Consider the following 13,587-nt stretch of genomic DNA (forward strand, 5'->3'; position numbering starts at 1 on the left):
ACACAGCTTATTAAAGGACCATACTCCCATAGGTGGGAGGGTGCAGAATACACACATCAGCTTAATGGACAGCACTCCCACTGGTGGGGGGTGTAGAGTACACACAGTGGCTTAAAGAACAGTACTCCCACAGGTGGGGGGTACAGAGTACACACAGCAGCTTAAAGGACAGTACTCCCACAGATATGGGTGCAGTGTACACACAACTTGTTAAAAGACAGTACTCCCACAGGCAGGAGGGTGAGGAGTACACACAGTGGCTTAAAGGACAGTACAGGCAGGGGTACAGAGTGCACACAGCTTATTAAAGGACCATACTCCCATAGGTGGGACGATGCAGAGTACCCACATCAGCTTAATGGACAGTACTCCCATTGGTGAGGGGTATAGAGTACACACAGTGGCCTAAAGAACAGTACTCCCACAGGTGGAGGGTGCAGCATACAAATTGGAGCTTAAAAGACAGTACTCCCACAGGTAGGGGGGTGCATAGTACACACAATGGCTTAAGGACAGTACTCCCACAGATGTGGGTACAGAGTACACACAGCATATTTTTTGCAGACTGCGCAGTCACAATCTATAACTCACTGCATCTGCATCCTATCCCTACACTAATGAGAGCATAATGGCGACAGCACTCTTTATACAGGCCGGGTCACATGCTGCGCCGGCGAATCACAGCCATGCCAATATTTGTCATGGCTGTGATGGCTCCGAATGGGCCCACAGTTTAAAGAATGTTGATTGGCTGCGCTGCAGCCTTTCAACAAGGAAACCTACCAGAAAGTAAAAAGTCCATGTTCGGGGTTCGGTAACAGACACTAGGTGTTTGGTACGGACCCTGGACTTTCCCATTCGGGTTGGCTCATGTCTAGACCTATCATTTCTTATTACATCAGTTTTAGAAAGTGGTTTACATTTAAAAAATAAATAAATAAATAAATTGTAGATATAGACATTGAATTGTACATGTTGAGTTAGTGCAAAACATACCACACTAAGAATGTAGGAGCCATTATCTAGAGCAGAAGCACTACCACTAACACCAGATGTCCAGGCAGACGTATTGCCAAATACAGTTCACAATTAGCCTAATTTGTCTAAAGCAAGCCCATTAGTGTGGTGCATAGGAGGTTATTGAACATCACTCATGTCATTCATAGCAGGCTATTGTTACCTCTGACAGCAACACCATCAGTTTATATCAGTGTTCGGCCATGGTCACACTATCAGTATTTGGTCAGTATTTAATATCAGTATTTGGAAGCCAAAACCAGGAGTGCAACAATCAGAGGAAAAGTATAATAGAAACACGTCACCACTTCTGGATTTATCACCCACTCCTGGTTTTGGCTAACAAATACTGATGTGAAATACTGACCAAATACTGATAGTGTGACCATAGCATTCTGCAAAGAACAGTCTGTTTAATCACAAATAACTAAGAAGCATACATTTTGACTGTTTTTCATTTTAAAGACATGAGAAGTCTGACAGTGCACTGTGTGATTGAAAGAGCTGTTAGTTACTACCGTTTACCATCCGTTTCTATGGTGAGGTCACTGTGACATTGTCCTAGGAGTCTTAAGGGTGTTACACACTTCTTTTCAAGTCAAATGGTGCTTTTGCAGTATTGTGATTCATTATTAAATGATTTGTTATTTCTTGCATAGTGTCATCTATTGTCACATAGTCTCTTCCTTATAGGTAGCTAGGAAGCTAGGTAGCTTCGTAGACTTCCGGTGCTGAGCCCCCTGCTGGCATAACCTCATATGAACTCTAGCATGGGAAATTTTCAGAATATTTTCCCACGCTTGAGTTCATATGAGTTTATGCCACCAGGCGGCGCATCACTGCAAGTCTACGAAGCTGCGTTCCATTCATTCCCCAGTTTTTACAGCCAGGGGCAGCTACATTATCAGGCTCCTGGTTGTAAAATTATTTAACCCTTTCAGATGGATTTACATCATGGGACATGACTGTACGGCAGACAGGTAAGGGATATTGTTGTTTCCTTGATTTAACCCTTTATTTTAACACCTAGAGCTCCCAAATTTTGCACACAGACACTTCTTACATTAGTAGTGAGGAATATGCAAAAAAAAAGGGATATCAAATGGTTTCCTGTATGTAAGCCATGTGTCATATCCTGGCAGGTTTGATAAGGAGATAATTGAATTACCGGCTTATTTGCGCTATCTAGCTCTGTATTAAAAAAAAAAAATATATATATATATATATATATATATATATACGGTATATATATATATATATACATACAGTACAGAGCAAAAGTTTGGACACACCTTCTCATTTAAAGATTTTTCTGTATTTTCATGGCTATGAAAATTGTACCTTCACACTGAAGGAAGTAGGACTATCAGCTGTGTATCCACCAGACTTCTGCACAACACAACTGATTGTCCCAACCCTATTTATAAGGGCTCATTTCCACTTGTGAGAAACACGTCCGTGTCTCGCATGTGGAAACCAAGCTGTGGCGCTGGCACTTTGGAGCGGAGCTGTGCAGCTCCATGTGTTCCTATGCGGCCGCATGCTCCGATCTGGAGTGCCGGCGCCACAGCTTGGTTTCCACATGCGAGACACGGACGTGTTTCTTGCAAGTGGAAATGAGCCCTAAGGCAAGAAATCCTACTTATTAAACCTGACAGGGCACACCTGTGAAGTGAAAACGATTTCCGGTGACTACCTCTTGAAGCTCATCAAGAGAATGCCAAGAGTGTGCAAAGCAGTCATCAAAGCAAAAGGTGGCTACTTTGAAGAACCTAGAATATAAGACATATTTTCAGTTGTTTCACACTTTTTTGTTAAGTATATAATTCCACATGTGTTAATTCATAGTTTTGATGCCTTCAGTGTGAATTTACAATTTTCATAGTCATGAAAATACAGAAAAATCTTTAAATGAGAAGGTGTGTCCAAACATTTGATCTGTACTGTATATGTATATAGACTGTATATATGTTTTCACGAATATTTGAGCCCATGGATCCATTATATGTCCATTTCACAACTCACTCGCCATACGGATGCCATACGGATGCTATACTGATGACACACGGATAATTTTTTGAGAAAAAAATTGCATCCTTGTGTTGAATACGGATCACTGTTCAGGAACTTTTCTGCGTATTACGCCTGTAAAAAACGGACCGTATTTCCCTACGCTAAGTGTGACGCCAGCCTAAGAATGATTTTCAGCCAAAACTGCAAGTATTTAACCCCTTAATCCCATATGACGTACTATCCAGTCAAGGTGACCTGGGACTTCATTCCCAGGGACGGGATAGTACATCATAGAAGGAAAAAAGTGATTTTTTATTTTCATGCCTCTGCGTTATTAACTGTAGTGAAACACTTGGGAGTTCAAAGTTCTCACAACACATCTAGATAAGTTCCTTGGGGGACTAGTTTCCAATATGGGGTCACTTGTGGGGGGTTTCTACTGTTTAGGTACATTAAGGGCTCGGCAAATGCAATGTGACGCCTGCAGACCATTCCATCTAAGTCTGCATTCCAAATGGTGCTCCTTCCCTTCCGAGCTCTGCCATGCGCCCAAACGGTGGTTACCCCCCACATATGGGGTATCAGCGCACTCAAGACAAATTACACAACAACTTTTGGGGTCCAATTTCTCCTGTTATCCTTGGGAAAATACAAAACTGGGGGCTAAAAAATAATTTTTGTGGAAAAAAAATGAATTTTTATTTTCACAGCTCTGCGTTATAAAGTGTAGTGAAACACTTGGGAGTTCAGAGCTCTCACAACACATCTAGATAATATCCTTAGGGGATCTACTTTCCAAAATGGGGTCACTTGTGGGGGTTTCAATATTTAGGCACATTAGGGGCTCTCCAAGCGCAACATGGCATCCCATCTCAATTCCAGCCAATTTTGCCTTGAAAAGTCAAACGGCGCGACTTCCCTCCCGAGCTCTGCCATGCACCCAAACAGTGGTTTACCCCCACATATGGGGTATCAGCGTACTCAAGACAAATTTCACAACGTTTTGGGTCCAATTTCTTCTGGTAACCTTGGGAAAATAAAAAATTGGGGGCAAAAAGTTCATTTTTGTGAAAAAATATTATTTTTTATTTTTACGGCTCTACATTATAAACTTCTGTGAAGCACTTGGTGGGTCAAAATGCTCACCACACATCTAGATAAGTTCATTAGGGGGTCTGCTTTCCAAAATGGTGTCACTTGTGGGAGGTTTCAATGTTTAGGCACATCAGGGGCTCCCCAACACAACATGGCATCCCATCTCAATTCCAGCCAATTTTGCATTGAAAAGTCAAACGGTGCTCCTTCCCTTCCGAGCTCTGCCATGCACCCAAACAGTGGTTTACCCCCACATATGGGGTATCAGCGTACTGAGGACAAATTGCACAACAACGTTTAGGGTACAATTTCTTCTGGTAACCTTGGGAAAATAAAAAATAGAGGGCAAAAATTTCATTTTTGTGAAAAAATATTTTTTATTTTTACTGCTCTACATTATAAACTTCTGTGAAGCAATTGGTGGATCAAAATGCTCACCACACATCTAGATGAGTTCCTTAGGGGGTCTACTTTCCAAAATGGTGTCACTTGTGGGGGGTTTCAATGTTTAGGCACATCAGGGGCTCTCCAAACGTAACATGGCGTCCAATCTCAATTCCAGCCAATTTTTGCATTGAAGACAAATGGCGCTCCTTCCCTTTCATGCTCTGCTATGCGCCCAAACAGTGGTTTACACCAACATTTAACTTGTCAAACCACACCGTTGGGGAGGGATTATGGTGAGCGACCGTCCTGCCCATGTCTTACAGCCACTCACAAAAAACCCAACCCTGTCATGGCAAATTAACCTGTCTCAGCATATAACATGCTGGAGAGGAGAGAAACTTCAGGGTTTTCACATAACGGGAGATAGCAGTCTTTGTGATACATATTTCCTCTCACATACATTACATTGCCAGAGACCCTGTCACTATATATATATATATATATATATATATATATATATATATATATATATATATACACACATGTACATATATATTTTGGGGAGGGTTGAATGTAAATGTGGAACTTGTAGAACATTTTTTGTTTAGGTCACCACTTCCAGAGGTATGCAGCTCTTTATAATTTTTCCATTAATTTAACTGTCTCAGGGTTTGTTGTTTGTGTGGCTTTTTTGTGTGGCAAGATGATGCTGTTAGTAACAACAAATTGGAGTACATTTTCATACCTCCCAACTTTTGAAGATGGGAAAGAGGGACAAAGTTTGCGGCAAATTTTAGGCCATGCCTCTGACCACACCCATTCATAACTAGCCACACCCATATCCACGTCACAACCACACCCATTTAGCACTGCTGATCACACTGTTTCATAAAGAATAATTATAAACAAAAAAATATGGCCACACAGTGCTCCATACTGTATAATGGCCACACATGATGCTCCATACTGTATAATGGCCACACATGATGCTCCATACTGTATAATGGCCACACATGATGCTCCATACTGTATAATGGCCACACATGATGCTCCATACTGTATAATGGCCCCACATGATGCTCCATACTGTACAAAGGCCCCACAGATGCTCCATACTGTATAATGGCCATACAGTGCTCCATACTGTATAATGGCCACACATGATGCTCAATACTGTATAATGGCCACACATGATGCTCCATACTGTATAATGGCCACACATGATACTTCATACCATATAATGACTGCACATGATGCTCCATACTGTATAATGACCCCACATGATGCTCCATACTGTATAATCACTGCACATGATGCTCCATACTGTATAATGGCCACACATGATGCTCCATACTGTATAATGACCCCACATGATGCTCTATACTGTATAATGGCCACACATGATGCTCCATACTGTATAATGGCCGCACATGATTCTCCATACTGTATAATGGCCGCACATGATGCTCCATACTGTATAATGACTGCACATGATGCTCCATACTGTATAATGGCCACACATGATGCTCCATACTGCATAATGACCACACATGATGCTCCATACTGTATAATGGCCACACATGATGCTCCATACTGTATAATGGCCGCACATGATGCTCCATACTGTATAATGGCCGCACATGATGCTCCATACTGTATAATGGCCGCACATGATGCTCCATACTGTATAATGGCCGCACATGATGCTCCATACTGTATAATGACTGCACATGATGCTCCATACTGTATAATGGCCACACATGATGCTCCATACTGCATAATGACCACACATGATGCTCCATACTGTATAATGGCCACACATGATGCTCCATACTGCATAATGACCACACATGATACTTCGTACCATATAATGGCCACACATATCTACTCCTACACACGTGGCTGCGCTTTGTACACATGCACTCCGCTCCATACACCTCATACACATGCGGCTCCGCTCCATACACCTTATACACATTCAGCTCCACTCCATACACCTCATACACATTCAGCTCCGCTCCATACACCTCGTACACATTCAGCTCCACTCCATACACCTCGTTCACATTCAGCTCCGCTCCATACACCTCATACACATTCAGCTCCGCTCCATACACCTTGTACACATTCAGCTCCGCTCCATACACCTCATACACATTCAGCTCTGCTCCATACACCTCGTACACACACGTGCTCCGCTCCGTACACCTCATACACACACGGCTCCACTCCATACACCTTGTACACACACGGCTCTGCTACATCTACACTGTAAACACCTCCTGACCCCACACACGGCAGCTTACCTCATCCAGTACCATGGCAAGTTGTCAACCAGCACCGCCGAGTCCTGCAATCCATGGAGGTCCCGATCATGTGACCCCTGACTCCTCCCCCTGTGACCTCATCACAGGTCCTGTGGCCACGAAGCTGCCAATATGTGGTGTGCTGTGCTCAGGCAGCTTTGCGGGTGCAGGGATGAGGCTGACCACCTGATATTGCAGCACACCTCCCAACCACTACGGGACAACTAATGTCCCGCCCGGGATCGCGGGGCTGACTGTCAAAATCGGGACAGTCCCGCTGGATCCGGGACAGTTGGGAGGTATGCATTTTGATTGAGCAGAATGGTGCTGTGAAGGCCTGTGAGTCATCACCGTGACAAGCACACTGTGGGAAGATGGACAAAATTTATCCATCTTCTCCATTCCGTCAGTACGTGGAAATCAGAGTGCACTCAGATGTCATCTGAGTGTAGTCTGATTATTTCCAGGCACTCATTGACTCGCATGGCAAAGTGTGTGGAAAGAATTGGCCCGGTCCAAGGGAAAAAATGGACATGTGCGCAGCCCCATAAATTAAGATTGGTCCAAGTGAAATTTGATGTTTTGCCAAATTGCACACTGACCAAAAATACATTTGTCTGCACCTGACATTAGACTGTGCCGGGTGCCCAGGTTAAGGTGTGGGTCTGAACAACTGAGATTCATGTTTGCCAACATACCATTGGAAGAATGCAGACCTGAGGTACTATGGAGTATTGAGATAAAGAGACTGAAACCAATAAGAAAAAGTTAAATGGAACAAGATCCATCATCGGCCATAGCAAAGCACGTTAGATGTATGAGTGCCATTATTACAGAAATCCACCGCCTGAACCGTTGCTGTAATGTTGAGGTACTAAACCTTTCTATGGAAAGACAAAAAATTGCAACCTATTTCTTTAGTGGAAAAATCCTGTGAGATGCAAGACCTATGTCCCACTATGTGGGCTTTTTCATAAATAAAAGGGTCTGAAAATAAGACCAGAAGGTGCTTCTCACAAAATTAGAATATCATCAAAAAGTTAATTTATTTCAGGTCTGACTTTTGGGTTTTCATTGGCTGCAATAATCATCAAGATTACCAGAAATAAATCCTTGAAATAGGTCACTCTGTGTGTAATGACTCTATATAATATATGAGTTTCCCTTTTTGTATTGAAGAACTGAAATAAATTAACTTTTTTGATGATTATTCTATTTTGTCAGAAGCACCTGTACATCTCAGTATTATTATTTCTTCCTAGGTGCGGAAAAGGGTCACAAGCGGTAAGGGGGCACTACCACCTCCAAAGCAGCAAAATGCTTCAGTCACATACGCATTATTAATAAATATACTAGGGAGAAAGAATAGCACACAGTAGGGTTTTATCTACATAAGCATAAAGGAGTGGGTCAAAATGTGCTAACCTGATGTCAGTTTTTTATCACTTGTAGGTTGTACTTATCAGCTGCTGTAGATCCACGGGTCACACTGTGACCATCAGATATCCATATGAAAAGAAGTTTTTGTGGAGATCCTCCGCGCTGCTGAATCTTGGAAAGATGTCAGTCCGAGATAAATTTTAATAAATTATTTGTGGTTTTTATTCATTCTACGTGTTTCGAAGTTACAGGAACTTCTTCTTTAGGAAAAGACAGACCACATGTAAGTGATAAGATGCACGGATGGATATGAGGATCTCACAAAATTGTCCTTTGATATGGACATACACATCATTGGACTGCAAATGGCCCATATACTGTCCTTGCACAGGGGCTCTATTCTGTCTGTGTCTGCCCCTGTCTCTCCTCATGTATTGACTCCAGTCACCCCAGGGAGGTGGATAAAACAATTTTTATGCTATCACCCTTCTTACCTATCACTCCCTGGTGTTTAACTCTCTAACTTTGTACAGTCTTCATTGACCATATAGTAATGAGAATGACATGAACTTATGTTATTCCACTTCTTGTACAACATGATAGAATCACAGAATCGTAGAATGTTACAGTTGGAAGGAACCTCCAGGGTCATATCCAACCCCCTGCTTAATGTTGTCTGTCCAGCCTCTGTTTGAAGACTTCCATTGAAGGAGAACTCACCACCTCTTGTGGCAGCCTGTTCCACTCATTGATCACCCTCACTGTCAAAAAGTATTATCTAATATCTAATCTGTATCTTCTCCCTTTCAGTTTCATCCCATTGCTTCTCATCTTTCCATGTGCAAATGAGTATATTGACGATCCCTCTACACTGTGACATCCCTTCAGATATTTGTAGACAGCTATTAAGTCTCCTATTAGCCTTCCTTTTTTAAATCTAAACATTCCCAGATCCTTTAACCGTTCCTCGTAGGAACGGTTAAAGGATCTTTATATAGTAAACTTTTTATAGTAAACTAAGGGTTTACGTACATAAACTTACTAACAGTCAGCCCACGGTAAATTACAAGCTAAGAAACTTTGGGCTGCGGCTGGGAAAAAGTTACAAGTGGTGCAGAATACAGACATGTATGTCTGGACAATCCCGTTAATGGATATATATACCCAATATCAGTCTACAAGAGCTGAATCCCCTGCCTGCCTCTATCACATATAGAGTATCATCCAATGGAAAACTTTTATTTTATTTTACATGGCTGCAAGTTCCCGAATAAGCCTTGACATCACGCGTTACTCCACATATGAGAGACACAACACTTCTCCCAAGTGAGCAAACATAACCTGCTGTCACTTATTAGCAAAAAATTGGAATATGGGGCTATATAAATCGTATCTGTAGCCTAAAGCGTTGGAGACGTCGCTACATCGCAGTCCTTAGTCATTTGGCTCCATTTTCCCACGGATCTGCAGAATGGAGATTTTGGTTCATTGCCCCTATCTCTACACTCACGCAATTTATAATGATAGCCAAGTGCTCGTTACGATGCCCGGCTCCTACCTATACATTATGCACACAGCCGCATGGACTTGCCAAATTTGCTTTAAAACTGAACCTGACATCACTTGACAGCTCGGCTGTGTTCTGCAGTGTATTAACCCATTGTAACTCATCAATTATTCCTTCTAAAGGTGCAGCAGAGCTGAATTTTCCTTCCAACTCATAGATACTAAATTGCTTATGCATGAAAACAGACGCCCACTGAGATACCCGAGTTATCTTAAAGGGATATTATAGCTATTACAAGTGCTTTACACGAGTTTGCTGAGGGTGCTCGTGTATGCACCGAGTATCGCGGGTGCTTGAGTGACATGTTCGAGTCCCCGCAGCTGCACGTTTCGGGACTGTTAGACGTTCCTAAAACATGCGGGGATTGCCTGACAAACCCGGGCAATCCCTGAATGTTTTGTGGTTGTCGAACAGCCACGAAACATGTGGCCATTGGGACTCGAACATTGCACTTGAGCACCTGCGATACTCGGTGCATACACGAGCACCCTCGGCAAACTCAAGTAACGAGTACTCACGCTTATTAGTAATTACAAGTTATCTCCTATCCATAGATATCTAATGCTGAGAGATCAGCTGCCGAATCCCCCTAACGATCTCCAGAATGGAGGGGCTTGTGACATCCCTCCTACCGATGTGTCACAACAGAGAAGTAACTGCACATGTGCGCTGGAGCTCCATTCGATCTCTATAGGACTTGGCGCCATAACCGAGCACTGTACTCGACTACCTCCAGAAGTCCTATCATGGTCGGATCCCCACAAATCTGATAGTAATCATCAATCCCGTGCATAGGAGATAACTTGTAACTGGAATTTCCCTTTAAGTTTAGAACTGAATATGGAATTTAATCTCTTGGTTTTCATACTTCATTGGGCTTAACTGCAGTCCTATGTAAGATCCCAAATAACATTAATCTGATAATATTAATAATGCAATTACTAGTAATCCTAAATAAGTAATATCACAATGAGCTATGTCAAATTACAAACCCAGCACTACTGGAAATCTCAGCACTGCTACATCTGTCCTTCTACACTTTTTGGGAATGATGTTAAACTTAAGTGGAAACTACTTAAACATCACCTATAAGTAGACTATCGGGCCACGGTCACACAGTCAGTATTTAATCAGTATTTTAAATCAGTATTTAAGCCAAAACCTGGAGAGGAACAGAGGAAAAGTATATTAGAAACACGTCACTACTTCTGTATTTATCACCCACTCCTGGTTTTGGCTTAGAAATACTGATGTAAAATACTGACCAAATATGAGCGTGTGAACGTGGCCTCAGTCTGTCTATTTAGTCATTTTTACACACAGCGCTATGACTTAAGCCTCATTCACATGTCAGTTTTTTTCATTAGTTCTTATCTTCCAAAACCAGGAGTGAACGTTACAGAGAAAAAAGCTAAAAAAGAAGAATTGACACCTGTTCTATATGTTTTGTAGACTCTCCTGGTTTTTGGCATAGAAATACTGATCCAAAATATTGATGTGTGAATAGAGCCTTATGTTGGTGCCATAAAAGTCCTGTAACAATAAAGTATTACAATAGACGTAGCAGGGATGAACTTGTCATTTAGAGTCACTAGGGATAATATTTTGGGGTCTCCAATTTTTTATACAACCATTGCTATTTTTACAGTCATGGCCACCTGTAGGTCCTGCAACTCAACAATCCCTATAGTGTTTGGTTAAGGTCTAGTCACTACTGTCAGGACACTTTTGTTTTAATTTTGTGCAGTTTCTTTGACATCTGCAAATTCGCTCCAAAATACTATAAGGCTGCGTTCACACTGGGCGTTGTTTCTGCCTTTTTTCTGCCTTTTTTTCTGCAGCAAAACCTGAGTGCTTGGCAGGTAAGAAGCTGTGGCAAAAACGCAGGTTTTGCTGTATTTTCGTGCGGTTTTGCTGCATTTTTGGTGCAGTTTTGATGCGTTTTTTCCATTCAATTCAATGGTTGAAAAAACGCTAAAAGAAGTGACAAGCTCTATGTCCTAAAAACGCTGCAAAATACAAAAAAAACAAGCTCTGAAATCTCATAGACATAGCTGTTTCCGTCAAATCCAGCTGAAAATTAGCATTAAAAAATACAGCAAAAACGCCCAATGTGAACATAGCCTAAAGTTTACAAACTATATAAAGTTTCTAAATAACCTGTATTCAGTTTTTGGCTCCATCTACAAATACTGAGACTCTTGGATTCTGAATGTAGCAGTTTCCTAGCTACAAAAAAAAGTATCAAGAAACATTGTAACATGAGGACATGGGAATAAAAGTTATGTGTAGATGCAGAAATTCGCAAGTTAGCACAATTCATGACATATTTTACATAGGACTGCAGGATAACTTACATATATATGGTTAAGCATATTACATATACAGCCATATGTTACATATCCCCAGCGCACATACAGGCTCCTGATGAAAGTTTGCACACTGGCACGTTACTTACCACTCACAACACGAGTATCTGAGTAGCCGTGCCCCCAGAGGATGGCACTGAGCAGCACCAGGAATGTGTTTGAGTAAAGCATTGGCTGCATGATCACACAGATGTCCAAAAATAATAATAAAAAAAAATATATATATATATATACAGATGTGGTGGTAAAAATGTGAGTGCAGGGAAGCCGCCTCCTGAGCTGTGGTCCTGGCAGAGCTGGCAGTGTGCTCCTCACATCCCCTGTGCCTGGCAGCCTGGGCTCACTTGCTGTTTGAAGTCATGTTAAGCTCAGCCTGTTCTCTAATGAGCAAAGCTTGTGAATGCCTGGAGTTCTCTGCAGTAACCAGCTCCATCCCAGAGCTATTGATTTCTGTCCCCTCCATCCTGTTGCAGCCAATCCCAAGGCTTTTGCTTTATGCAATAGACCATAGCGAACCATAGATTTGGCACAGAGAGGTAGAAGCAAGTTGTCAGAGCTGCAGTTCTTCTACAGGGTGATCAGAGAAGTAGAATGATGTTCTGGAATCATTTTACATGGATGCAAGAGGAAGAAACTATATTATTGCACTGAAAAGTATCAGGATATTGGTTCCTAAGCTTTTATCCTTTAGACATTTATCGGATCAAAGATGGACGCAGGCAGTGCAACTGCAATAAAAATTATCGCAATCCTACCTACTAGTTTGGCGTTCAGACTACTGTTCTGCTATACGAACCAAAAAACGGAAATACATCAGTCACATGATCACACTTTCTGTGAGACCCCACTGACTCTTTTTGTTGGGTTTCCGTTAAGGTGTCCGTCATCTTATCAGCAAATTGTCAAAATTAAAAATATAAGACCTTAGATGTCGGTTCCTACTGGAAGCTCAGGTGGTAATGTGAACACTGCCTTAAAAAAGCTCTCCCAACACAGTTTTTATTATCCTAAAATATTGCAGTCATCATATTATATAGCGGTGCCTTTCTACCCAGTTAATTTTTCTCCTTTCTCTGAAATATGTCGAAGCAGGAAGTCTGTTTTCCCTACATTTATCATTCATCTCTTCAACTCCTGTCCCAGCTGCTCCCTCCTCCCCTCACCAGGGACTTTTGCAGTGACTCCTGACTCATACAGGGAAAATTGACCTCCTGTTTCTACATAGAGCTTAGAATGATTCAGCTACTCAGTTTTTAATAATGTGACTTCATAATCCTAATGGCAAATAAAATAATTAGTTGGGTAGAAAGGCAAAATGAGCAATTGTAAGTACACAGTGCTATATGATATGATGACTGCAATATATTAAGAGGATAAATACTTTGATGGGAGGAGAAGGAGGAGGGCTTCTTTAAGTGAACCCCGTATGAGTAACACTGCATGAACAACAGGC

At 41.8% G+C, this 13,587-nt stretch overlaps 1 protein-coding gene across 2 annotated transcripts in view; it reads right to left on the reverse strand.

Annotated features, from left to right (window-relative positions):
* Positions 1–12,554, reverse strand: part of CHODL (chondrolectin) — a 138,915-nt gene extending 126,361 nt beyond the window's left edge. The window contains exon 1 of one of the 2 annotated variants that reach the window (XM_077294015.1): positions 12,224–12,554. In XM_077294015.1, the coding sequence (XP_077150130.1) occupies positions 12,224–12,314 (91 nt within the window). In that variant the 5' untranslated portion in view covers positions 12,315–12,554. The remainder of the gene's footprint in view (positions 1–12,223) is intronic. The other variant, XM_077294017.1, reaches the window with a different exon arrangement.
* Between the last annotated feature and the right edge of the window lie 1,033 nt (positions 12,555–13,587).

The sequence above is a fragment of the Ranitomeya variabilis genome, chromosome 3 (genome assembly GCF_051348905.1).
Source record: "Ranitomeya variabilis isolate aRanVar5 chromosome 3, aRanVar5.hap1, whole genome shotgun sequence".
Lineage (NCBI taxonomy): Eukaryota > Metazoa > Chordata > Amphibia > Anura > Dendrobatidae > Ranitomeya > Ranitomeya variabilis.